General features: G+C 43.5%; 1 protein-coding gene across 5 annotated transcripts in view; it reads right to left on the reverse strand.

Moving 5' to 3' along the window:
• Positions 1–27,252, reverse strand: part of LOC146347937 (ferric reductase 1-like) — a 39,034-nt gene that overhangs the window by 3,593 nt on the left and 8,189 nt on the right. For all 5 annotated transcript variants that reach the window (XM_084851890.1, XM_084851887.1, XM_084851885.1 and 2 more), the window contains exons 2-15: positions 26,292–26,487; positions 25,109–25,245; positions 21,275–21,369; positions 14,529–14,667; positions 12,265–12,444; positions 11,231–11,332; positions 9,187–9,334; positions 7,178–7,294; positions 6,527–6,642; positions 6,142–6,228; positions 4,495–4,592; positions 3,701–3,759; positions 3,203–3,346; positions 104–165 (exon numbers count right to left, since the gene is read on the reverse strand). In XM_084851890.1, the coding sequence (XP_084708016.1) occupies positions 104–165; positions 3,203–3,346; positions 3,701–3,759; positions 4,495–4,592; positions 6,142–6,228; positions 6,527–6,642; positions 7,178–7,294; positions 9,187–9,334; positions 11,231–11,332; positions 12,265–12,444; positions 14,529–14,667; positions 21,275–21,369; positions 25,109–25,245; positions 26,292–26,487 (1,680 nt within the window). The remainder of the gene's footprint in view (positions 1–103; positions 166–3,202; positions 3,347–3,700; positions 3,760–4,494; positions 4,593–6,141; positions 6,229–6,526; positions 6,643–7,177; positions 7,295–9,186; positions 9,335–11,230; positions 11,333–12,264; positions 12,445–14,528; positions 14,668–21,274; positions 21,370–25,108; positions 25,246–26,291; positions 26,488–27,252) is intronic.

Raw genomic sequence — 27,252 nt, forward strand, 5'->3', positions numbered from 1 at the left:
CTAGCCCTGAAAAATGGTTTCATTCTTAGAAGGCCATTCCATGTTCACAAAAAAAAAAATTGCATCACCTGTCTCTCTTAATACACACACACATTATGCTTACCTGTGCCTCTGCACTGGTAATAGACTGCAAGATTTGTATCCTGTCATCTTCCAACACTTCAACTGCAACATAGAACTGTCATTAGAGCTACATCCATGGGGACATACACACACATTTTAGTTATTAGTTGTTGATCAGATTAGCTTTAAAAGAGCATGTGTCACCTGATAAGACACTGGACAATCTAACAGTGTTAGGCCCACTTAAGCCTGAGGTGGATGACATGTGGCCTTCCAGACATTTTGGCCTACAACTCCCATCATCCCTCACTGTTGGCTAAGCTGGCTAGGGCTGATGGGAGTTGTAGGCCAAAACATCTGGAGGGTCACAAGTTGCCCGCTCCTGAATTAATCATATCTGCTTTGTGGCCACTGAGCTTCATCCAACAATACACAACCTAAAAACAGCCACTCATGCATTGGATATTAAGACACCTTGTGAAACTAGCGCATTCTGTTTTAATTAAGGACTGGGGGTGGGGGGATCCTTTCCTTGCAGCTCCATTTTGGAATCTGGGATACACTTTACCTTTTATAGCACATGTCACATCCTACATTGAAGGCCAGTTTAAGACAATCTTGTACCATGCAAAAGTTTTAAGTCTGTAGGCAATAGAAGAGTTTGACAACACCAGTTGAAACCACAGGAAAGCAAAGAGAATATAAGGCTTCAAAATACAGTTTAGTTGCTTGTGACAAGCTGATATGTCTATACCTCGAACGCTGTGAGGTAGGACAGGCTGAAAGACACTCTTTGACAATACTCCTGCTACCACCAACTCCTATTTAATATTTAATAACTGTTAACCTGAACATATTGGAATCTAGAATTATGGCTTTTATACAGGGAGACTGAAACGCTCCTTTTCCAGAGCTTCCTGTAAATTCCTTAGAACCAGGTCAGCATGTTTGCCAAGCAGTCCGGTGCATGAGTGAGTCCAACTTTCAGGCTAGGCAAAGAACTAAGATCAACTCCAGTTTCCAATTCAGTATATGTATTAAAGAACCATGGAGTGAAAGGTTCAGAAATAGCTGCTTTTTAAAATAAAGCAAATATAAAATTAGATAACTACAACTTATCAGGATCCTAAGAATAACCAATGGAGGCTCCAATGTCAGTGGGCCTGTAAATCCGCTCTGGGTTTCAGTCAGAACGCTAAAGGAGTCCTCCAAAGTGCTGAACCCCCTCTCCAAACTGGGTTCAGCACCTTGGATAGCTCCTTTAGAATTCTGGCTGGTTCTGAGTGTAACCCAGAGCAGATTCATCTCCCCACCAACATCAGAGCCCCCACCCTCAAGTAAGAATAACTTATCAAAGCAGCTTACAGAGGACGGCCCCTGGGGTTCCAGAGCACAGCTTAGACTTACCTTGCCTCTTTGCCCACCAGTCGGAGACAAAGGAAGGCCTCAAAGACCAAATGTATGTATGTATTTCAATGGGGCTTAGCAGCTCCAGGAGAAAGAGAAATTCCCCTCGGAGGACCTGAGGTTTATGTCAGGAATGGGCAACTTGTGGCCCTTCAGATGTTTTGGCCTACATCTCCCATGATCCCTCACCATTAGCTATGCTGGCTATGGCTGATGGCAGTTGAAGCCCCCTAGATGTTTTGGCCAACAAGTTACCCAGCCCTGCTCTATGGGATTCCTGAATGTACGTATTTAATGTAAGGCCGAGTTATGGGGGAGGTGAAGGGGGAGAGTCAGCTTGGAATGTGTAGATAAGCAGATTGACGTCTACAGCTGCCTGGGTGTGTCCTTTCTTCAGAGACCTTTCCACAAGAGAGGGATGGGGAACAGTTGGATTCATCACATGGCTACTCCACCCTTCAAAGCTATTTTGGACATGACCATTTTGCACAAACGTTCAGCGCTGGTCTCCTCAAAACACACATGAGCAAACTGGAAAAGTTCAGGCCCCTGTTTGCTTTTGTTGCAAAAGGACAGCCATAGGAAATGGTGATCTTTCCTGCAAGGCTTGCATCTGTTGCAAAGGACAGCAGGGAAATTGCAATCTTTTTTCCCCCATCAGGGGGCAGGGAGAAAAAGAATCTCCCCGCACACAACCCAGTGATCCTGATCAAAATTGCCACTTCACCACTACAAATAGCACCACCAGAACAGCAATCTGTCCCCTGCTGCCCAGCTAATGGCTGATCAGCTGGGCAGTGGGAAGAAGTGGGTGGGGCTCTGCAGGACGCATGGAGGGTGACCACAGGCAGCAGGTGGCCCACCGGTGTTTGATGCCATGGTTTGGATAAGGTCTTGCAACAGTGCAATTTTCTAGGCAAAGATAGATTTTTGCTCATGTGCATGATGTTTGGACACAGTTTAAACAAGCAATTCTTGTGACAGACGCTCACTGACACCATCCTTATGAGGTACTTTTCAGTTCAGAAATACTGAACAAGGGGTTTATTTAGTGGTGGTTGCAAATGGAGAAAGGCACTAGCTAAGTGTGACAAGTAAAGGTTTACCCAACAGACTCCTCGCTGGGAAGTGAACAAACTCATGCATGAAGACACGTAAGTGACTAAAAGTACTCAATGGCCTGTTATTTCCATGACTTGAAGTAATGAAAATGTGTGTCATGAGGATAAATATGGACAGAGCATTCAATCTTGGTCCTAGAAGACTGAGAGAATTAGTCCTAGGAGATCTTGCTTGCCCATGCACTCATCTGGTGACTGGAGCATATCAACATCTCTGCCTCAGAGCCCAATACATGAAGGTACTGAATTGGCAGTTCTTTACCCTTCATACCCATCTGGCTATTACCTGCCACTTAGAAGGCACATGATGGACAAGTCTAGATACCAGCCCACCAGCCACCTCCCCCACATGATTGTTCCTGAACATCTGATCACAACTGCAGCCGTGTAAATTACCAATCAAGTACATCACATTCCATTTTCCCACTCAAAAGGCATACCTGGAGCATTTCCAGCAATTACCAAAGTGGAGAAAGCACCTGGTAAGATTAGTGTGAACTGTCTTAAAATAGCAAAAGCCAAGCTCTTTAAGAAGCACAAAGAGCTGAAGGACCTGTTGCTTGTCGCAATTGCATGGTTTTCAACGCAAACTGAAGTAGTATTGCTTGTACCTTTGCGAATGAGGCAATAGCCATGAATCTCCAGGAGAAGATCGATGCCAACATGCCATGCTACAAATCCCATCATTGTGTAGGTATCCCACGGATCTGGAAGGTTGAGAGCAGGCAAGTCCATTCCCAGGAACATTGTTATCACTAGTTAAGAACAAGATTAAGTTAATCTTCTTCAGGTAACAACCAAACATTTGAAAGGTAGATCAAAGAATTTCACAGCAACAAGCAAGCCTCTACTACATGTTGTTTCTACACAGAAGTATTTAAATCCTTCTATAGAAGGAATGAAGAGCATAAGCCAGAGTCCCACACAAGTACAGACTTCCTGGGTACATCTATAAACAAAGACATTCCACACCCTCCACATTGCTCATATAAAGACCTTGATGCAGAGTCACTGGCCCATGGACAAGATGTTTAGCAATAGTAGTCTATGCATTCCCAGATTATGATCACAGAATAAGTACCATGTATACATCACATGTTAAGACTCACCAGCTAATATTCTAGCAGTTGTACCAGTGCTCCAATGTAGCCAGTTGAAGATTTGCCTTCTGTTCCCAAAAGAGGAAAGAAGAATCAATGTATAGTTTCAAACACCATAGTAAAATGGCGAGAGGAGAAGCCCAGACCAGGGAGCTCATGCCATCAGCCCCCAAAAGGACCTTCAATGGCCTGAGAGGACTGTTGGGGTGGCCGCTTCCCCACCTTCCCCAGGGCTATTTCAGATCTGTGTGCCCTGAGGGAAGACAGAAGAGGAGAGGCCCGGGGGGGGAGCTCATCCCATCAGCTACTGAAGAGACCTTCAGTCAGCCTGAGAAAAGTATATTCTGATTTTTTGTTTTGTAATATTTGTTTCAGTATTTAAACATCGTAAACAGCTTGGATGCCTTGGCAGAAAGGCAATATAGAAATGTATCTGATAAACAAGCGGGGGCTTAGCACACCAATACATTTCATTAGGGCTGCTGTAGAGTTACGAGTTTTTGAAAGTTTGGGGTTTGCAGAATTTCTTTGGAGGTCTGCACATACCTAGTTTTCTATGTCTGTAGCCATCTGATCACTATCCTTTAAACCAGGGGAGGGAAGATTGTAGTCCTCCAAATATTTTGGCCTAGAACTCCCATCATCCTTCTCCATTGGCTAGGACTGATGAGAGTTCTAGGCCAAAACATCTGGAGGGCTGTAAGTTGCCCACCTCTGCTTTAAACCTTCTGAACAGGCTAGTAACATCTTCACAATCTCATTATGAAACACTTATGGCTCTTGCATATATAAAATCCAAGTACCTTGGTGCTTGTGGAGGTGGTCTGAATCCTGCCATGAGGGGTTGAAAGATTGCCAGTGCCATCACTGTGCAGCCAAGGTATGGATGAAAGCCTGCTTGCTAGACAGAAGATAGCTTTTGTTATAAAACAGCCTTATTAGGAATGCAATCTTTTTTCACAACGCCACACATCACACCGCAACTGGATGTATCTCTGTTACTACTTTGGCACAGTAGGCTCTTCAAGTTCTTGAATGCCTAAGAGACCATTTCCCATGTATAGAAAGCCAGGTTTAGGGTTAGATTTTTTGTACTGTGGAAAACATGGATCAAAAGACAGAAAAACACAAAGATAATGTTAAGAAGTAATTTCAGGTAAACTACTGAAAGATGGAAGGGTTTTCTAAAGATTAGAGGCAATGCACTACTAGAGGAAGTGCAAGTTCCATCTCTCGTTGCTACCCATATTGTGTTTATTAGGGTTGGAGCAGAGGTTGGAGTATAGATCCATCTTACTTCCCAAACACTTATTCTATACTGGGTAAAACCAAGTGCTCTTCTGAACAATCCTCTATTTTAAAGGACATTTTTGCTTCTCCCAAGCATGGCAAGGGCCTATGTATCTCGGGTCTCTTTGTAGATCAACTATGTGGTCGTGATCCAATTATCTGGGTACCAGCAATGATGCGCACACACACAAGTCTGGAGCAAGTGCATTGTTCCTGGTTTTATGGAGGATAGCAGGTAAACATAAACCACAAACCTAATGCACACACCATGTCCCAGTTCACACAATTAAACAACCCATGGTTTGTTAACTCTGGGTTGTTTGGGGGAGCACAGGAGCAAGTGAGCATGCTGGCTCCTGACCACTCACCCGCTTTCCAGAAGCTATGGTTTGTTCTTGGGCTCTAACTCTGGGTTTCCCTCAACAACCCAGAGTTCTGGGTTCGCACATCATAAAGAACAACACAGGGACAGAGCATCCCGTTGTTTAGTGCACCAGAAGCAGGCAAGCAGTTGGGAGACAGCATGCTCACTTGCTCCCAAACAACCCATGGTTAACCAACCATGGTTGTTGAATCATGTGAACTGGGTCATTTATCTGTGACCCCCTCTTTAGTATCTAGTACTGCCTTCAACTTTCAAGTAAACAATTAAGACTGGGCTGAAAAATTTCTATTGAGGAAGCGCTGACTGTATAGGTCCCCAGCTTCACCATATTAAACCTTCCACATTCGAAGTGTGTTATAAAGTAAGCATCTTGAGTTAATAATTTTGCCTAATTTCCTGACTTATCAAAGACCTGGGATAGATTACAATGTTCCAAATTTCTCTCTATCAAGGTGGCAAAGATTAAACTGCAAGGTAATTACTCCTTTCATATATATCCACGTGGTCCAGACCACTCCAAAAAATTCAGCATGGAGGGGTTCTGAACTTTACTTTGTTATACTCCAACCAGAATTCTATCTATGCTACCATGCAATACGATTATGTGAAAACACACAGAGACTTACTGCCATTACAGAATATTGTAAATTCCTTTTACTGAGATGTTTAAAAAAGGGGCAGTACCTGAATACTGAAACTTCAGTAGAAGGATATTTAATAGGCAATTATGAGATTAAGCAAAATTAGTATTCAAAGCTTAAGCAATGTCACTTACTTCACTCCAACCTCCACGGTAGACAAAAGGAAGAACAAAAGATGCACTTGTAAGCAACACTGTCGTCATCATTAGCATACGATGGACCTATTGTTGAAGTTACATTAAAAAAAATAGTTTACTTCAAAAGAAGTTGCGTACTGATTTTTATAGAAGCTCTAGTATTAAGAAATATTTCATTTATTTCATTTATTCCATTTCTGAGTTGCCCTAAAGTCACAGCTCTCAGGGCAATGTACATAATAAAAACCATGTGGCAGAAAACCAATCTGTTCGGAATAAAACTCAGTATAAGCTCCTAGGGATTCACAAAAAGACTTGACAGGAATCTTGCACAGGGCATAAGAGAGAGAGAGAGACTGCCATATTTCACTTTTTCCCTCACCTGAAACCAGATCTCTTCCCCAAACAGCAATGAATTAGGCCAGACGGGTTTGAAAAATCGAGCAACGATTACACCAATGCTTACTGTCATCATCCAAGCAACAAACATTAATGCACCTGAAAGGAAGATGCAAGTTACTTGCAAGTGCCTTTGGTTACAGGGCTGAGCAGCCAGTGCAGTAAGACTTTATTTCAGACATTCAAAGAAGAATATTCAAAGAACAGCAAGAGAACACACTCACACTCGGGCCATTTATATTTCTTTCATCACTAGCCTAAGCTCTCAGAAGCTGACCTTGCATAGCTTCCTTTGGAAGCATTCTTCAAGTTTGCACACTCTCTTCATTTGAGAAGGGGACGTGCCCGAGAAACCAGAGCATCTGGGGGTAGCAAAGGGAGGATGCTTTATGTAAGAGTTTTCCTCCAGCATGTTTGCCCACTCCCCTAGTTTCCTGAGTATGTTCAGGAGCCAAACCTTGGAGGGAGCAGAAGACCAAACAAAGCCATCACTTTTTGTGATCGGTCTAGGACAGCTCACCTAATAGAGAAGTTGCAAGAGGATCTAATTACACAGATGACGAGTCATTGGACAGCAGGAGCCAAATCTTGCTCTTACTCATACACTTAAAATATGTAAGGCATTAAAACTTGCCATGGATCTTGATGAGAAATGGTGAGCGGGATCCTCCAATATCCATTAGTGGTCCTGAAACATTATACTTTCCATTCGTGATCAGAGGCTGTCGGTGGTGTTTTTGGATTGTACCTCCTGCACAAGAGAATAAAAGTAGCAGATTATATGCTATTGGCAAAAGAAGGCTGGAATTACCTGCATTCTGCAGGTCTTTAGAGTAAGGGCTCCTTTTGTGTATGAAGGCCAGCTTCTTTATGCAGTTGTAGTTTTTCAGCCAGAGACAAAAAGCTGCCATATCTAAGTTTAGATGAAGATCAGAACAACAGTTCCTATAACAACTTGTAGCCCTCCAGGTGTTTTGCCTACAACTCCCACCATCCCTGACCATTGGCAATGCTGGCTAAGGCTGATGGGATTTGTAGGCCAAAACACCTGAGGGCCACAAGTTGCCCAGCCTTGCTGTAACATGATTCTACAAGACAATGTACATTTCATCTGTTGAAACATCAGTGTGTTTGTCCCTTGCTATGGAATAATGAACACTAATTTGCAAGAACAAAGATTCGGAATCATGCAAGTCTAGAATTTCGCCTATAGCCTGGTACTAAATGCTTCAGCATTTCTTATGACTGCTGGCAGTCTTTCTTTAAAATGAAAAAAAGAATATGAAGTACAAGACCATCTATCCATTTCAGTTGGCACTCATGTCTTGGGCCTACAGCCAGACAGATCAAAGGATGTTCAACCTTGTGTACACATAGGGAAAAGGGTGTGGAGAAGAGGTTGTTCAAGGAGACCAGCTTGACACAGACCTGCAATTGCAGTTTTCATAGGGAAGGAAGAGGCCATATACTCAATGACCTGGTTGCAAATGACAACCAATGGGTTAAACAACCCATGGGCCATCATGTATGAGCAGGAGGGAGTGGGTGTGCTGCCTGTGGTGTGCTGGCCACTTCCACTTTTTTTTCTCAGCAACCCACAAACGTCATAAGTTGCTGAACGTGATGTCTGAACCTGGACCACTGGGTTGGTCAGATTACACACTACTGGCAAAATAGTCATTTACAGACTAAACAACCCAGCAGCTAACCCTTGGCTTGTTGTTGGGTTAACTGCTGGGTTGTTTAGCTCCTAAACAACCCAGTGTCCTGGGTTCGCACATCACGCTCAGCAACCTACAAAGGAGCCAGTTGTGGGTTGCTGATAAAAAGCAGAAGGGCAGGCATGCTGCAGGCAGAGCATCCATTCTCTTCCACTTGTCCCCAACAACCCATGAATTGTTTAACCCATGAGCTATTGCTAAGTGCAAACTGGGCCAATAGCTTGAGGTTGTATTTCTTGAACATAGCTGGGTGGTGGGAGGAGAGTTAAAGCATTGCCTAATTTGAGGCCTACCTATAAAGATTTTCTCAAAACCTTACCAACACAGATTGCACAGAATCTACAAGCCATTTTCCTTCTCAGTTCTAAACATTATTTGGCAATGGGAAAACACCCAGTAATGCTCAGAACTGAGAAGGAAATTTAATCCACGGCAGAAAAACCACCAAATCCAAAGTCCTACTGGGCTCGCACTTGCCAGGGTAGAAGGGGGTAGAGGGGGGGATTATCTCTTTGTTGGCAGTGGCCAGCCTTTTCATTTTCTCTCCTGCTGCTTCCAGTGGGAGAGGAATAACTATGCCAGCTCCAGGGGTAGAATAATTTTCTCCCCTTGTTAGGGGTGTGTCAGAAGAATAGGAAGGCTTTGGATATGCCCCATTTTAGCCCATACCTTTGTCAGAACTCTAGTAGCTCAGGAGTGATGGCAGCAGTGCTTTCCACCACTCAACCAAGGAAGTTTCCAATGGAGGACCTCCCCTCCCCCCCGCCCATGGATCTCCTTCTCTGCCTATGGAGAAGAAGGTGCACAATATCCTATGCCCTCCCAGGGACCATCGGATTGCATCCTAAGAATCCATAACTGTTAATGGAACCTGAAGAAGTATAAGAACTCAGACACATTTTATTTCAGTCCCAAACTTTACCTTCACCGACTTCACCATCTGCCAGAAATATGTAGTAGCTGGCATCTAGGTTAAACCTCCCTTTAAAAGCAGGAAGATGAATTCTTCTTTTGAAAGAACACTGAATAAAGCCATCAGCCAGCCTCCATGATGATTCTTCCAGAGCATCCTGAGAAATATGCAGTGCAGATTTAGGATTGGTGCTTCAAAGGATGAACTACCACAAATACAGATTGTTACATGGCCAGTGCTGCCAAAGCCTAATAGGCCACCATTTTTACTTTCATCAGTGTCATCAGAATGAACTTGCCTGACCCAAATACCTTTGGTTGGCCTTTTAAGAAGCAGTTGTGGAAAGTTGGAGACAACTGTGGGATGCCATTTTAAATCATTAGAAATTCTTCCTCCCAGGTGATCTCAGCACCATCCCACTGAGATCTGTGAGAACTTCAGTGATTTTGAAAGATCAGGAAACCACACACCAGCTCTTGTGGCCAAAAGATTTTTCAGCATCCAATTGTGGGGAGGGGCTTGGCAAACGTGGTGATCACAGATGCAAGTAAAAGCTGGATCCTTCAAAGACATGCTAGTTCCACATGAACCCCATCACAAGGCACCTTAAAGAAAGTCACGGCTTGGACCTTACTTACAGCCCTGGGAAGTTTGTTATCTCATAGTGACTAGTAAAGACCATGCTAGTAAAGCATCTACATGCTACAGAAATCGTTGAAAGAAAACTCTGTGGTAGCCAATTGGTGTGTCATACTCCTTTTTAACCAGCAGAAGAGTTACCTTATGACCAGTGTACATGTACATATTAAATCCAGAACTCTCCTTTGCCTGATGTGCATTTTGAAAAACGTGACGTATACATGCAGAAAGAAGCCAGATATTGACTGGAGCTTCCTGCCACCCTGTATGCAGGTTCTTTAAGTATGCACCTTTAGTGTGACGTGTGAAGTTAGCAACCAACTAAACAGCAGTGAGTTGATAGAATTTGGGAGACTATGACTACGTGTAAACTTACTCAGCATGTGCAGCAAGCAAGGGACCTCAACTTTAAGAAAGGTATTATTGCACCATGGTTTTCATTTATTTCCTATGTTGAGGTCCTTCAGACTTTTGATCCAATTCCAACCAAGTACAGTTGCCTATATTTTTATGACTAATACACACATACACACAAATAACACGCACACACTCCTTTTATATGCTGTATACATTGTTCTTTTATTCTTTCATTAGATATTGAGCTCCTACTTAGGCCATTTTTCTGTAGATGGTTATAGACTAAGAATTATATTTAGTGAATTCCTATGTTTCTTTAATTATCTTGATTGATTATTATGTATGTTCTTCTTTCTGTTGCTTTTATTTCGTTAACTTTATCTTGAAATAAAACAAAATGTCATGAGGAAGAATACATCGCATGTTGTTGCATAGAAATCTAGGTTAACTGGGGCAAAGTCAAAAGCCTTCAAGAACCTTTTCAAGAATTTTGGTATACTGGCTCTGTTTAAAGCAGGATCCCCCAACCTTTGGGGGGGCTAGCAGAAACATTTGGAAGAGTGTCATGGGCACTCTCACAAAATGGCTGCCATGTGGGAGGCCTTGGTCATTCTCAAAACACCTATTTGCCAGAAGGGAAACTGCTGAGGCTAAAAGAAAAGAAACTTACTGAAGAACCTAAGTATAAAGCAGAGCTGGGATCTTAGTACCAAACACAAAACCACTCTTTTGAACCCCCAGTTTCTACTCACCCTTCTAGCTGCCCAGGATGCACCTTACCATCCCCCAACTTATCTTCCTCTTTTTTTCCTGGGTGGCTAGGCACACTTCAAAATGAAGTGCTGGGCTGCAGGTACCTGCCATTTTTATTTTCTAAGAATGCCTCTGTGTCCTATGTAGGGCCCAGAAGCATTCTTGGAAATAAAAATGGTGGAGAAGGCACCACACAGGACACCCCAGACTTTTGCTTCTAGGCAAGATACTTTGTAGCAAGAGTGTGATGAGCTCAGCCCTATGATCTGTAAAAAAAGAGAGACTGTCCATGGAATTTTAATACCTCTGAATCAAACTCTGGATACGCTCGTTCAGTCAGAGAGGCCGTACTGATGTCAACGTGATGATTTTCACTAATGCAGAGATATGCATCATCACCATCACCCTACAGATAGAGTCAAGAGATTAGTTAAACTGCATTTCCAAGATATTCTGCCGTCCATGTCTGTGTGGGGCCTTATTACCTAGCCAAGACAAATGAGGCTGAGATAACTATCCAGCTTGCACATGGGCTAACCATCTAAGGATACAGTCAGTGAATTTCCTGCTTAGTAACTCTATCACAGCTATTAAGTTCACCCTTAAAATTCCAATAATGGGTAGCTGTAATCCATGGTAGTAACATAATGCAAAATGTCACCCTTAAGCATTTCAGAGGCAGCTCATAAGAAGTGAGCCCTACATATCTGAACCACCAGCCAGCGCTGGCTCCAGGTTTTGGAGGGCCCTCAATGGGGCCCCTCGCTCAGTGAGTCTACCTTCTCTCCACCATTGTCACCAGCTCCTATTGCTCCTCATCGTCTTTCTCATCATTGCTACCACTTGCTTGCTTGACAGGCAGAGAGTCAGTGAGCAAGTAGGCATCTACTCCTCCTCCTTCTCACCACCACTGTTGTTTGGGCCAGAGCGAGAGGAAGGTGAACAAGCAGGGTGCAATGGTAAAGAGGAGGAAAAATTCCAGGGGGCTCTTGTCAGTGGGCCCCTGCTGGTGTGTGAACCTTGGCAGGTGCCCAACTATGCCTACCCTTGATGCCAGCCCTACCCACCAACACAACCATAGCATATTGGCAATTAAATACTTGCTCACTGGTGCAAGCAGCACTATTACATATTCATGGAGCTCGAAACTCACATTTCCCACAACAAACTCATTGACTGGAACATCTGGCTGTCTCCAGTTCCCTTGCTCAAGTAGCTGTATCATGGGTTTTTAATGGTTAATTCATATTTATGGCTGTAGGATTTAGGCTCACAAGATTATGCAGTTTTCTCCAGATTGGAAAGAGGATTCAGCCACAAAATAAAGAGGTTACTAACCATCCACTGATCATGAGACAATGCAAACGCAATGTAGCCTTCACTAGGACCACTCATTTCAACCAGCATTGAGTCATGATCTCGTCTGAAGGACAGAAAGAAGCAATCATCAGCTTGAGGATCGCAGTTTGAAGGGTTTCTCACACAGAACTTGTTATTTCCACAGTCTGAAGCATTGAACTAAGGAGACAAGAAGACAAGTTATATTACTTAACAGGTCCCCGCTTGAGAAACAGTGCATTTTCAGAATACTAGCTAGCACAGTTGCAGGCTGTCGTGAAAGCACATTTCCCACAACCACAAATTTCTACCTAGTAATTACAGTTTTTTCCCTGCAATTATTAAGCTGCAAGCCTCAAAGTCACCGTCCTGTTTAAACTAGGTACCTGACATCACAATATTAGAAGTCTATAATTTTGGATGCACATACAATCCCACTCATGTTCTAGTCAGACACTTAATTGTTAATTGTTCAAAACTTTGCATTAACAGGAGTATAATTAAAGGCTTTTTGAATCACCACAAACTGTTCTAGATAATTACACAAATCCCCAAAAGCTTAAAGTGACTTTAAAAAATCCACAAGGGCCTCCTTTTGACAGCCTACAGAGGACAGATTTGTGTTTGTTTTGCAGGAGCCTAATGCAGAAAGGGCAAAATGTAATAGCTATTTATGAAGGTAACCCTACCCCACTCTCCAGTACTTGAAGAGGCAACAATATTCATCTAAGTTTTAGAAATGGCAAGAATGATAATTAATACTTAAGAACCAATAAGACTTAAAGGAAAGTCTAGATCTAATCTAGAGCTGCTAGCCAAAAGGTGATTAGAAAGGTATAAATTGGATGACTGATTCCCAAAGTTTCATGAAAAGGATTAGAAATGGAGGTATCATTTTTTTGAGAATGACTCCATGTAAAAGTTAGGTTCCTATTTCTGCAATGGAATTTTAACCTGGGGATTAGACATTCAACAGAAAAACTGAACCTTGAACATAAGATTTCAGATCACCCATATCCCAAATTATAGCCACAAGTCATGAAGATCTAAATAAAAGTTTTCCTCCCAACCATGCGAACAAAATGTGGTAAGGCCTAGTCACATTGTGCATGCGCACACGCGCGCGTACACACTCACAGACAGAATGAGCACATAGCTGCCAGAAGAAAATACACAGCTTGCACTAAGTTCTAGCCTGGTAAGATGTTCCCAGGGGGTTTAAGGGTTTGCTGCCAGCACCCATCAAGATGCAGATAGGTATCAAAGGCATACCTAAAAAGCATCTGGTTGTGATCACATGCTTAAATATACCTGGCGAATTGTGGTCTTTGGGACACCAGCTAAAGACATTTTATTCTCCCAGGCATTTTAGTTTCTCAGTCTTTATTGTTTCAAATTTGTTACTGTATTTTTAGATCTTTATGGTTTTACTTTTGACTTTGGTTTATACTGTAGTTTTAAACTTTTAAAAGTTTTGTGCTATGTTTTGTCAGGTTGTTGCATTTCATGGTTTTAACTGCAATGAACCACTCAGACAGCTTCACCTATTGGGTGGTATAAAAATGAAATGAAATGAATGAATGCCAATCCATGCATGCCTCAGCACACACTAGCAGTCACCAAAGAGGTTGGTATAATATGTTGCTGGGGTGGACTTCAGTATGGGGTCAAACATTTTTCAAGAACACTTACACACAGTGTAGCAGGATCGGCCCTCCCATGAGGCAGGGCAAAACCACCACCTCGGGCAGCAGAGCAGCAGGAACAGCAGAGTGCATTGCTCCTCTCCTCACCTCCAGTGGGTGCTCTGGAGAACTCCTCCAGTCCCACTCTCCTGCTGTGGCAAATTCTGCATCGAGAGAGTGGCTGGTGGGACTCTCTGAAGCAGCCGCCTACCCTCACTTTGAAGGGAACCTCAGAGTGGAAAAGAGGACATGCGGCTGCCCTAAGCCACCCACACTCTGGCTCATGCCGAGAATCCTCTCAGTGAGTGAGGTGGACAGGCTCTCCACAGAGCTGACGGGGTGGAAAGCGGGGCGACACACCAAGCGAAGGGCTGGGGGGCAGGCATGATGAGGTAAGAGGTGGGGGTGCGATGCAACGGCAACACATGCGCTCTCACAACTCAGGTGATGAGAGAGCTTGTGCCAGGCCTGCAGTGTGCAGAGTGCAGGAGAGAGTGTTGTGTGACTAGGCCCCTAACTCTTTTCAGACTGCAGTCTTAGAGCTCCCCTGAAATCACATTAGATTAAAACTCTACTTACTGGCTGCGTTAAATGAGGAACAAGCAAAGTTGTTGGAACAGTCCCAATGGTTGTTGTCAAAATAGATGAATTAGACTGGGAAATTGTAGGAGCAGGAATTTTTACCCAAAATATGCTATATTTTTCTACAACCGTGACTCTGGAAACAAGACAAAAGACACATATTCAATATTTGAACCAAAATTGTATATCTTTCTCTTCCACATACAAGCCCTCTTGGATGATTCAGACCTATTCAGCTATTGCTTATCAGACAGTGATCTCGATACCTCTCCTCCACCTCTCACTGAAGGAGAAAGACAAATGGATATCTTCTTGACCTGTCCCAAGAAAGAATTAGGGTTCCCAGTTGTGGTGGGAAATATCAACTGTTAACCGCATAATTGAAAAAAAAATGGAGGGGGTGCTGCTAAACCATCTCTAATGTTAGGTACTTGACAGAGGCCTCCAAGAACTAAAATATTCTGAATAGTTGTCACATCCTCATTCACACACAGACACACAAATGTAAACTTATGTGTGTACACATCAATGAAAGCAGGATTGTTGTTGTTGTTCAGTCGTTCAGTCGTGTCCGACTCTTCGTGACCCCATGGACCATAGCACGCCAGGCCTTCCTGTCCTGCACTCTCTCCCGGAGCGTGCTCAAGTTCATATTCATTGCATCAGTGATGCTATCTAGCCATCTCATCCTCTGCCGTCCCCTTCTCCTTTTGCCTTCAGTCTTTCCCAGCATCAGGGTCTTTTCCAGGGAGTTTTCTCTTCGCATTAGGTGGCCAAAATATTGGAGCTTCAGCTTCAGTATCTGTCCTTCCAATGAGCACTCAGGGTTGATTTCCTTTAGGATGGACTGATTTGACCTCCTTGCAGTCCAGGGGACTCGTAAGAGTCTTCTCCAGCACCACAGTTCGAAAGCATCAATTCTTCGGCGCTCAGCCTTCCCTATAGTCCAGCTCTCACAGCCATACATTACTACTGGGAAAACCATAGCTTTGATTAGACGGACCTTTGTCGGCAAGGTGATGTCTCTGCTTCTTACTATGCTGTCTAGGTTTGCCATAGCTTTCCTCCCAAGGAGCAAGCGTCTTTTAATTTCATGGCTACAGTCACCGGCTGCAGTGATCTTGGAGCCCAAGAAAGTAAAATCTGTCACTGCTTCCATTTCGTCCCCTTCTCTATGCCAGGAAGTGATGGGGCCAGATGCCATGATCTTAGTTTTTTTAATGTTGAGTTTCAAACCAGCTTTTGCACTCTCCTCTTTCACCCTCAACAAGAGGCTCTTTAGATCCTCTTCACTTTCTGCCATTAGGGTGGTATCATCTGCATATCGGAGGTTGTTGATAATTCTCCCAGCAATCTTAATTCCGACCTCTGATTCATCCAACCCGGCATTTCTCATGATGTACTCTGCATATAAGTTAAATAAGCAGGGCGACAATATGCAGCCTTGTCGTACTCCTTTCCCAATTTTGAACCAATCGGTTGTTCCATGTCCGGTTCTTACTGTTGCTTCTTGTCCCTCGTACAGGTTTCTCAGGAGACAGGTAAGGTGGTCTGGTACTCCCATCACTTTAAGAATTTGCCACAGTTTGTTGTGATCCACACAATCCAAGGCTTTAGCGTAGTCAATGAAGCAGAAATAGACGTTTTTCTGGAATTCTCTTGCTTTCTCCATGATGCAGCGAATGTTGGCGATTTGATGTCTAGTTCCTCTGCCTCTTCGAAACCCAGCTTGTACTTCCGGTAGTTCTCGGTTCGCATACTGCTGAAGCCTAGCTTGTAGGATTTTGAGCATAACCTTGCTGGCATGTGAAATGAGCGCAATTGTGCGGTAGTTTGAACACTCTTTGGCATTGCCCTTCTTTGGAATTGGAATGTAAACTGACCTTTTCCAGTCTTGTGGCCACTGTTGAGTGTTCCAGATTTGTTGGCATATTGAATGCGGCACTTTAACAGCATCATCTTTTAGGATTTTAAATAGCTCAACTGGAATACTGTCATCTCCGCTAGCTTTGTTGTTAGTAATGCTTCCTAAGGCCCACTTGACTTCACTCTCTAGGATGTCTGGCTCAAGTTCAGTGACCGCACTATCATGGCTATCAGGGACATTCAGATCTTTCCTGTATAGTTCTTCTGTGTATTCTTTCCACCTCTTCTTAATCTCATCTGCTTCTGTTAGGTCCCTACCTTCTTTGTCCTTTATCATGCCCGTCTTTGCACAAAACGTTCCCTGGAGATCTCCAATTTTCTTGAAGAGATCTCTAGTCTTTCCCATTCTGTTGTTTTCCTCGATTTCTTTGCATTGTTCATTTAAGAAGGCCTTCTTGTCTCTCCTTGCTATTCTCTGGAACTCTGCATTCAGTTGGGTATATCTTCCCCTTTCTCCCTTGCTTTTCGCTTCCCTTCTTTCGTGAGCTACTTGTAAAGCCTCATTAGACAGCCACTTTGCTTTCTTGCATTTCTTTTTTTTTGGGATGGATTGAGTTGCTGCCTCCTGAACAATGTTACGGACCTCCATCCATAGTTCCTCAGGCACTCTATCAGGTCTAATCCCTGAAATCTATTCCTCACCTCCACTGTGTATTCATAAGGGATATGATTTAGGTCATACCTGAACGGTTTAGTGGTTTTCCCGACGTTCTTCAATTTAAGCCGAAATTTTGCAAGAAGCAGCTCATGATCTGAGCCACAGTCAGCTCCAGGTCTTGTTTTTACTGACTGTATGGAGCTTCTCCATCTTTGGCTGCAAAGGACATAATCAATCTGATTTCGATATTGACCATCTGGTGATGTCCATGTGTAGAGTCGCCTCTTGTGCTGTTGGAAAAGAGTGTTTGCTATGATCAGCATGTTCTCTTGGCAAAACTCTATTAGCTTTTGTCCTGCTTCATTTTGTACACCAAGGCCATGCCTGCCTGTTATCCCGGTGATTTCTTGACTTCCTACTTGAGCATTCCAATCCCCTATGATGAAGAGGACATCTTTTTTTGGTGTTAGTTCTAGAAGGTGTTGTAGGTCTTCATAGAACCGATCAACCTCAGCTTCTTCGGCATCAGTGGTTGGGGCATAGCCTTGAATTACTGTGATGTTGAATGGTTTGCCTTGGATTCGTACTGAGATCATTCTATCATTTTTAAGATTGTACCCCAGTACTGCTTTTCCCACCCTTTTATTGACTATGAGTGCTACTCCATTTCTTCTAAGGGATTCTTGCCCACAATAGTAGATATGATGGTCATCTGAATTAAATTCGCCCATGCCTGTCCATTTTAGTTCGCGGATTCCCAAGATGTCGATGTTCAATCTTGCCATCTCATGTTTGACCACCTCCAGCTTACCTTGATTCATTGATCTGACATTCCAGGTTCCTAAACAATATTGTTCTTTACAGCATCGGATTTTCTTTTCACCACCAGACACATCCACAGCTGAGTGTCCTTTCGGGTTTGGCCCAGCCGCTTCACTCTTTCTGGCGCTACTTGGAAATACCCTCTGCTCTTTACCAGAGGTGTGCAGATTTATCCACAGCATTTCAGAGATGTGGGGACTCACTACTTCTAAGGTGGGGAAATATGCTCAAACAACCATGTCCAAGTGTAAGATATTTTTCCCCCAGATTTATCTTAACACATACATACACACACACACACACACACACACGCACGTTACTAAAAAGAAAAATGGCTTGGTTAATATACCACCCCCTAGAACATGGACCCGTATATCAATTCTAATAGGCCTAATTTAAAGACAAGGACAGAGATCAGGGAAGTTAGTATTTGCCAGATAAGGAACAGAAGGAGGCACTGTGGAAATGGCAAGGCAGGGCATTGGGACCATAGGAGCTGGTGACAATGGAGGGCCACCCAGGTGGAAATTGATGGACTAGAAAGAGAGGAGAAGAAATAGAGCCTAAGTGGTTATAGTTCCCTGGCTTCTAAGTAAAGGGAACCCAAAAGAACACAGGAAGGTGCCTCATACTGAGTCAGACTCTGGGTCCATCTAGTCCAGTATTGTCGACACTGACTGACAACAGCTCTCCAGGATTTCAGGCAGGAGTTCTGCCTTATCTGGAGATGGGACCTGGGACCTTCTGAATGCAAAGCATCTGCTCTACCCCTGAGTTATGGTCCCTCCAGGATTTCACTTCCTGGTTAGTTACAAACAGTTGGAAAAATGCTGTGGGAACAAACTTCCCTCACATTTCTCAGCTTTTAGTTATGAATTAAAAATGGGGTGCTTAGGCATTCCTGAGCAAGAGACAGCCAAATGGCTGATAGATCCAAACAGAGCTGGATTCTTGATGTTTTAGTCCTTGCGGCACTGATAGGGAGACCAGATGAAGGCTTAGCCATTATCAGGGCCCCAAAACCACCACAATCTGGTTTAAAAATAGAATTTGAATATAGCGCCTTGAAATGGGGCCCCTCCTTAGAATTTCCAGTAAGATTTGAAATGGTTACACTCAGCTCGAGACTTTCGGTAGCAGCTTCCCAACGTTCTCAGCTCTTTGCTTAACGACTACTACTGCACTAAAAACTGACAACTCACGGATAGGTCGTTGTCCCCTGCAAAGCACCAACAATCAAAATAGGGAACATGCAGGCTGAGATGTGTTATTTGTGTAGAACCTGGCTTTGAACTCAATGGGACCTTTACCAGGGGGTAAAGCTTTCTCTTTGGGTATAGAAGGCAAATGGATCTCTAGACAAATGAGGCAACACGACGATTCAAGAAGAAAACTAGAGACTCTGGCCCTGGAAACCTGGAATAGATTGTTAGAAAAAGGAAAGATAATGAGAAAACAATCTTCGAAACCAATCCAATCCTGGGTTTATGTTAGAGCTGAGCTGGGACCCACCAGTGTGAGGAATGTCCAAGTAAAAAGAACTAACAGATGCTGCCCAAACTCCAGCCGTCTTCATGACAACGGAATGAGGGCGCGTTGGAGTATTATCTGGATTTTCATGGAATCAGCTTTTGTCCATCAGGGATACACGAAGCAAGAAATGTCATGTGTACCATACCTTTAAAATCCGGTTTTCACAGATCACAGAACACTTCAAAGGAACATACTTCCGGGTTTGGTGGGGGAAGTAAGAACAGAATGTCATCAACCTGGCAGGGTCTGCTCAACCAATGAGAGAGGCTTGTTATCCTGCTCCTGTCCAAGCTCTCCATCTTTTGCATGAAGAACCTCAAATCTCCAGTTCTCCAGTGCAGCATGTAAAGGCTCCCCATGGGAGTATCCCCTCCACACCCCAATTTTGCCCCATTCCAGCAAACTATCACTGAGTTACTGCTCCCACCCCATTTTGCCCAATGTGAGCACTTTTGCCTGAAAAAATCAAAATCCCCGATTCTCAAGTGCAGCATCTGAAAGCTCAACCTGAGAGCACCCCCCCATTTCACCCCATTCCAGCAAACTGTCATGGAGTTATTTCTCCCACCCCATTTTTCCCAACGTGCACTTTTGCCTGAAGAAGCCAAAATCCCCAGTTCTCCAGTGCAGCATCACGCCCCCCCTGAGAGCAGCCTGCCCCTTCAAGTTACTCCCTATTCCAGCAAACTGTTGTGGAATTATAGCTTCCACCTCTCCTTTCTCCTTCTCTGGGCACTTTCTCCCTGCTCGTAATGACAGGCTACCTTGATCCAAAAACCTCGCCTGATCGCTACTGCACTAAAGCTCTTATGCATCAGAGAAGCAACTTTACACAATATCAGGGAAGCGATTTCACATGACATCAAGGAAGTGAAGTAATGCAAACGTCAGAAAAATGCATCATTACAGAGGCTAATTAGTCCTACTGGCAAAAGGGCGATTCTGAAGGCTTGAAAAAGCACTGGAAACACAGGCGAGTTACTCTACTTACCTAGGTTACTGGGAATACGGCCAGGTGAAAGACACACCCCTAAGAACACCTGATCATACCAAATTTAAAGTGGAGGGATGGGCACACAGCAGCTCAACCACAGGGGAGCTGAATAAAGAAAAACAACGGAGTAAAAGTACTCTGCATAAATGTGGCTTCCCCACAGGTAAACACCAGGATGGCTGCATAATGGCCACAACATCATGTGTCCCTAATGACTTTAAGCTACAGCAGCATCAGAGAAAAACTCCCTTGTTACAAGGTTCAAAACAAAGAGTAAAAAGGATTTGCTGGCTCAGGGGCTGGACCCAGGATGACAGCAGTCAGTTAGCTCTGGGGAATGAAAAAAAAGCTCAGAGAGGTGCCTGGCCACTTGACTGTGCTCAGTTTAGTGGGTTGCCCAGGTGGTGTCTAAACCTGTTGCCCTGTCTAAGGACTGGGAATGCTTTAGGATTGGGTCATATTTGGGCCCACCTTCCCTGTTTGACCAGCAAGGTCTAAAGGGGGCTTGGATGTGAGTAGAACCCTCCACATGATCAGAACCCTGCTGCTTTCCCAATCATACACAGGGTTCTTCCCACATTCAAGAGAATGCAAATAGAAGCCCCCCTTCAGGCCTTGCTGCTCAAGACAGCAAGGTCGGGAACAGGGAGGATGGAACGTTGAGGGTGGGACTTGCATTAACCCTCATCCCACCACCCTGTTATCAACCAAACAACTATATGAGCTTAGGAGACACTTCATTCAGAACAGAAACAAGTTCAAGGCTTCTTTCGCAGAGGTATTTCAAAATTCTGTATCTATGTTTAGAAAGGAGATCAAAAGAAGAAAAGTCAACAATAGATGAAGTAAGTACTTTTAATACATACTTACAAAAATTGTACTCTCTTTGGTGCATCTTTAGGGGCAATCCAATAGGCATCCAGATGCGTTTTCTTATATTTATTTGTGTGACTGACAGCCGAATTCTGCAACATTCAGAAGCTCTATTTTAGCATTACACAGAGAGATTTGTGTAAGCCGCTCTATTCATGCATAACCTAAATGGCAAAAAAGGCCTAACACAATCCACATTTTAATACTTACATCATGTCATAGTCTTGTTGACATCATACATCAATATGGGTTTGAAGAAAATATTTCCCTATCTACACTAATTGCCTCTAGTGCCACCCTGATTAAGAATGATAGCGACTTGCCCAAAGGTATCTAGCAAGCATCAAAACCACACAAGGTTTGAACCCTGGTTTCCCCCACATCTAGCATTGCATAATGGATTTTACTAAGTACTTCAAGTAAGCCTGCTTCAGGCTTGAGATTGATTTGCGTAGGATTTTAAAAGATAAGCACAACATCTAAAAAGAGGCAAGTCCAAAAATAGGGGCAGAGCACATACCAATTACTCAGAGAAAAAATATGGTTAAAAATTTGAAAGCCAATTCTAAATACTATTTCTGATATGAAAAGGAGGCCAACAAGTTAATTATACTTTCCATATTACACTGTTATACATTTCAGTACACTGGCCTGTACTCCCATGCAGGAGAAGTGAACTTGGTTTGAAGTCGACCAAGAGAATCTAATGCAAGGATGGGGAAATTCTGGCCCATGGACCAAACTTGGCCCATCAGGCCAGCACATCTGGCCCATGGATGTGGCCCCTCCTCCTCCTCCCTGGAGCCCCACCCACCCAGTCACTTCGTTCCTCCTTCTCCTTCTCAGCACAAGGTCAGGACTATTTCAGCTCCTTGAGGTGCTGGTGGAGTATGCTTTGGTCCTCCCTGACACTCCCTGTATGGGGAACATGGAGTAGGAGCAAAGCCAGCACCTTGGTGGCAGTTGCTCCACCTGGGCAGAGCAAACCTGGCTCCCTGATTGACGTGTCTCGGTCTGGGAGCCAGCTTCACTCAACCTGGACTTTCGCTAGCTGAGAAAAGTCCAGGAAGAGCAAAGTAGGCTCCCTGGCTGAGGCGCTGGCTGGGACCCAATGATGTCAAGGGATTGGGCGTCTCCCCAGACATAATTCAACCTCCAGGAGGATCTGGGAGGGAGAGCACTCTGGCCACCTGACCCAAAATGGTTCCCCATCCCTGCACTAGTGACATTCATATTAGCCAGTAGTACTTGGATCCTAAGTTGTCCCTCCACCATCATGTCAAAGCAGGGATGCAGAACTGAGGGGCAAATTGCCCCCAGAGAGCTGGAGAGCTCCTGCACATTCAAAACAATGGGGTAGGCAAGTTTGTGGGGGAGGCAGTGGAGGTGGGTCTACTTGCCAACTTCAGGAGGAACATTGTTATCAGGGATGGATAACAGTGACCAGGCACTCTGTCCTGGAGAGGTCATAGACGGTGCACAAGTCTTTGCTTATGGAAGGTACTCTGTCAGAAACCACCCATAATAAAGCTTGATCTAGGAGTACCTGCAGGCTTTAAACCTGCTCCTTTAAGCCTTAAAGTTTAAGTGGAGTATAATCCCATCCGGAACAGGTTGAACACCATCTCCCCAAGCAGATGAACTACCAATAGTACCTCCATCTTATCAAGATTGAGTTCTATATGCCCCAGCCGTGGGCTGCTAAGGTTTGGAGGTGCCAAGATAATGATAAGCCAGACCCAGGTTTGCTTACAAGGAGCCTTTATTGAGTACTTACAACACACAGGCATACCCAATGGTTGGATCAGACAGCTTCTCTGAACCCAGAGCCAAGGGATACAATGGGTTTTATACCATACATGTTAGCAGTGAGGCAGCAGGACAGAAGCAAGCATTAATTAGCGTTCATCTGCAACTTTCCCAGCATAGACTAACAGTGCTTGTTCAGAAGCAAAACAATCAGAACTTTCCCAGCACAGCCACCTGTAACTCGGCATAAACATAGCCTCACTTCTCAGGCGCATGGAATTAGCATGGAATGTGCTGAGGCTGTGCTATCGACCTTTGATTCATTTTACCTGCTCAGAGGCCCACCAGCAAGGAAATTGCACTGATAATGAACCTAAGCCAAGCATTATGGATCTTTAGGCCCCTCTAAAACTACAGGTGACTTGGTTACACTCTTGGGGCCATTACAAGTTAATAACTCAGTCTCTGCATATCAAAATGCATATTTTAGGATATAATATATTTAGAAGTGTGAATTGTTGAGGTAATACTTATTTAAATATGAATTTTCATGCCAATTATTTTAAAATAGTGCAGAAATGGGACAAACAGACCTTTGAACATGTGCAAAACTAACATGGACCAAAACCAGACTGATCCATCCAGTTTGAACATGTCAAGCACATCATGACACAGAAGTGCCTGCAGATCAGAGATGATCCCAACAACAAAGCCAGCCCAGATAGGAAGGTCAAAAAACAAACAAAACACTGTAGAGTCAATGTAGAGTCATTAGTAGATAACAATTTTAAAGCTAGCAACAGCCATTAACCCACTTTCACCTGAATATACCAGCAGAGGGAGCCCTAATATTTAAGCACTGCCTATAAAGGAGAAAATTAGGCACTGTGAAAGCTGAATGAATGAATGAATTGATTTATTACAGACACAGACCAGCAATATAATATAAAACATATAAAACACAGCTAAAACTAGTACAGTAACAATATACAATTTATGATATTCCTTCTCTCAAGAAAATAACATTTTTTTCCTAGTTTGCACTGAAATCATAAAAAACCTGGCAACTGTTCCAGTGACCCAAGAAGACACATCCCTTAAACAAATGGATACCAAAGTGGTGGAGCTACATCCTGAGAAGACTGTTAATAGTGGGGAAATTAACTTTTCTCTGCATTCCCTATAGAAGTTACAATATCAGAGACCATGTTCAACCAATTCTGTTACTTCAGCACTACAGAAACATATCCGTTCACTAACCGGGATCTTACTAAATCATCCATTTAATAGTGCCAAGGGCAGCACATTAAAACAGGCAAGAGTAAATGCTCTTCTCTACTTTGGAATGGTTAATGTATACAAATATGGCGCTTCAGTGATTCCATAATTTTTAGAATTATTATATTTAGTATCGAGTAATGGAGAACAAGCTTTATTTGTGGCAGTTCTCAGATACTGTAGCTAAGATTATCAGTCTTTGAACAACAAGAAATCGGGCCTTCTCAAGCCTATAATTGCCCATGACTTCCACAGAGAAGCCTAGCCTATAACATTTCTTCTCCATCGCTCTCATCCAGCAGGTAACATAGGAATCTGAAAGCAGTAAGGAGAGATAGCTACCAGGAACTGCTAGAAAATATAAACATATCCACCACTTAAAGGCATCAGTCCATACCTTGCATTCAACTGATTGGACACACACTTCCAGATAGATTGCTACATCCCCCACACAAGAAGGAAGGCGCAATAGCTTCTTAAGAAATACAGACTGGAGTCTTTCAATTTGGGAATTAAATCCCAAAATCCAAATAGAAATGCCATAAGTGAGTCACTGTGAAAGCTACATCAGTGCTGATGAATTCCAAGACCAAACTTCTATAAAGGTTGTATTTTCACAATATTAATTAAAAACAAGATATTGACAGAATCCCTACCTGCTCCTGTGTCATGTTGGTGAACAGTAGACACTCAGGAAGAACAGTGGTGTCAATGTGCCTTCTACATGTATGCTCAGATTCTGGTCAACATAGAACTAGATAAACCTGCTTCCTAAAGCCATCTCAAAGGTTCTGGATCCCTTACCTTTGTGTGCCCACATGTGAGGAGCTGAGATATTTTCTTGTCGGCCAGTGCAAAACAGCCAATGGCAGGGCCCCCCACATTCTCAGCATTGCGGGCTTGTAGAAAAAAGCCTTCGAATGTAGGGCCGGACAAACTAACTAAAGCCAGAAGATGGGGCAGGGGGGAGAGAAATGGATGTTAGTTCCCAGTTATATTAGCAACACTAACACGACTCTTATCAAATACGGATGTATTTACTACCCTTTAGGTCACATATAGGATGGCCTTCAGAGATCAGGAAGCCACAGGTGGCTGTTCTAAAAATGATCCATGGGCCACATCTTTTCAGAATGAAAGTGTGTATTCTCACATAGGCATGTACCCTGCATAAGCTAAACAATGCATGCATACACACACCTGCAGCCAAAAAAACAGCCACCATTCTTATTATAGTTACTCTCCAGATATGCATACCCCATCAAGTGCAACTTACCCATTTTCCATTTCCTTACATGGTGGGTTTCCCCAGCCAGGGCTGTATCCAATATTAGTCTAACTTATATCCCATCTATTTCAGTCGTCTGCTCTAAGTAGAATACAACCCTCAGTGCTCTCCAGCACTACCCACCAGTGATGTGGAGCAGGGTCTCAGGACTCATACAGTATCAGGACACTGACAAGTGACACAATGTTATGAAGGGGATTTAAAAAAAACCAGCCCATCACCCAAATATCTGAAGGAGGAGCAGTAAAGTAGAACTAACAATACTTATTACAATACAATGACTGGATTCGCACAACACACTAACCTATACTTGGTGGTGGAGTGTGGGTTGTTTTTGAACTATTGGTTAGTGTGTTGTCTGAACCCAGGACGTTTTCCACAGGATGGCTCGTTAACCATGCAGTGTGGCTTATTTTTCTCAAACAAGCCCCCTTGAGAACCCATGGTTTGTAGTTGGGTTGTTCATGGTGGTTAACAAGCCACACTGCATAGTTAACAAGCCGTGCTGTGGAAAATATCCTGAGTTCAGACAACACACTAACCCACAGTTCAAGAACAACCCACAGTTCAAGAACAACCCACAGTTCAACTACTGGGTGTGGGTTAGTGTGTTGTGTGAACAGCCCCAATGAGTAACAATACAAGTCGCAATACAATAAGACTCCTGGTCACAGATGGCAACAGATAAAAAGATGGTACCTTTCACATGATCGCCTGGTTTGAACTCTGTCACATTTACTTCAATGGTGTGTTTAGGAAATTTTTGAGGCGAGTGTCCATGGAGAGGCATCATATTATTGCAGGCCTCTTTTACTTTTCCATTTGGGTAACCAGCTAATGGGCCAAAAAGGCAGATGAGCACCCAGACAAGAAAAACTATTCCAGAAGATTCCATCTACCAAAAAGAACAGCGTATATCACAGAGTTAATGTAGTTCAAAATGTTTCTGAAAATGGCAGACTTGCATGCTCCCTTGTATAGAGTTTTCTACACAAGCCTCAGGAATACTCTTCCTGCAGTTCATTAAAGACTTTGGACTGGAAGAAATGCCAGACCATTTCTAATAACCCCTCCCGCTCTTTTAAAGTAGGGTGCTCAACATAGCTAGATTGCCAGATCTTTTCCCACAGACCTCTACTATACTTTTATGTGCTCTGAAGCAACTAACGTACCTCCTGCCACTTTTCTCCAGTTATTGATTTGTAACACTTATGCCCAGTTATTAATTTATGACATTTTATTCCAACCTTCCTCCAAGAAGCTCGGGGTAGCTTACGTGGTTCCTTCCTTATGCTTTTACCCTTACAACAACCCTCTGAGGTATGTTGGGCCAAGGGATAGTGACTGGCTCAAGGTCACCCAGCAAGCTTTGTGGCCCCATGTGAATTTGAACCTGGTTCTCTCCAGTCTGGGGAGCGGTTAGGGAGTTTTGGTCTCGAACTGGCTCTCTGATTCCTTTGCCCACCATCCTCCCACACTCATTGTGGACCAAGAATAGAAACCGGCAGTCCTCTAACCTTCTGCCCCAAATGTGGGATGTGAGGTATAGTGGCCACATTCTGTTTAGGTGCCTGTAATATTTGTTAAGGTATATAGGTACTGCCATTCAGCAACAACCTGACAGTCCGATATGCTTTATCTTCTGTCTAGGAGTTATAGC

Source organism: Heloderma suspectum, chromosome 4, assembly GCF_057233095.1.
Source record: "Heloderma suspectum isolate Gila_16-S chromosome 4, 16-S_ref, whole genome shotgun sequence".
Taxonomy (NCBI): Eukaryota; Metazoa; Chordata; class Lepidosauria; order Squamata; family Helodermatidae; genus Heloderma; species Heloderma suspectum.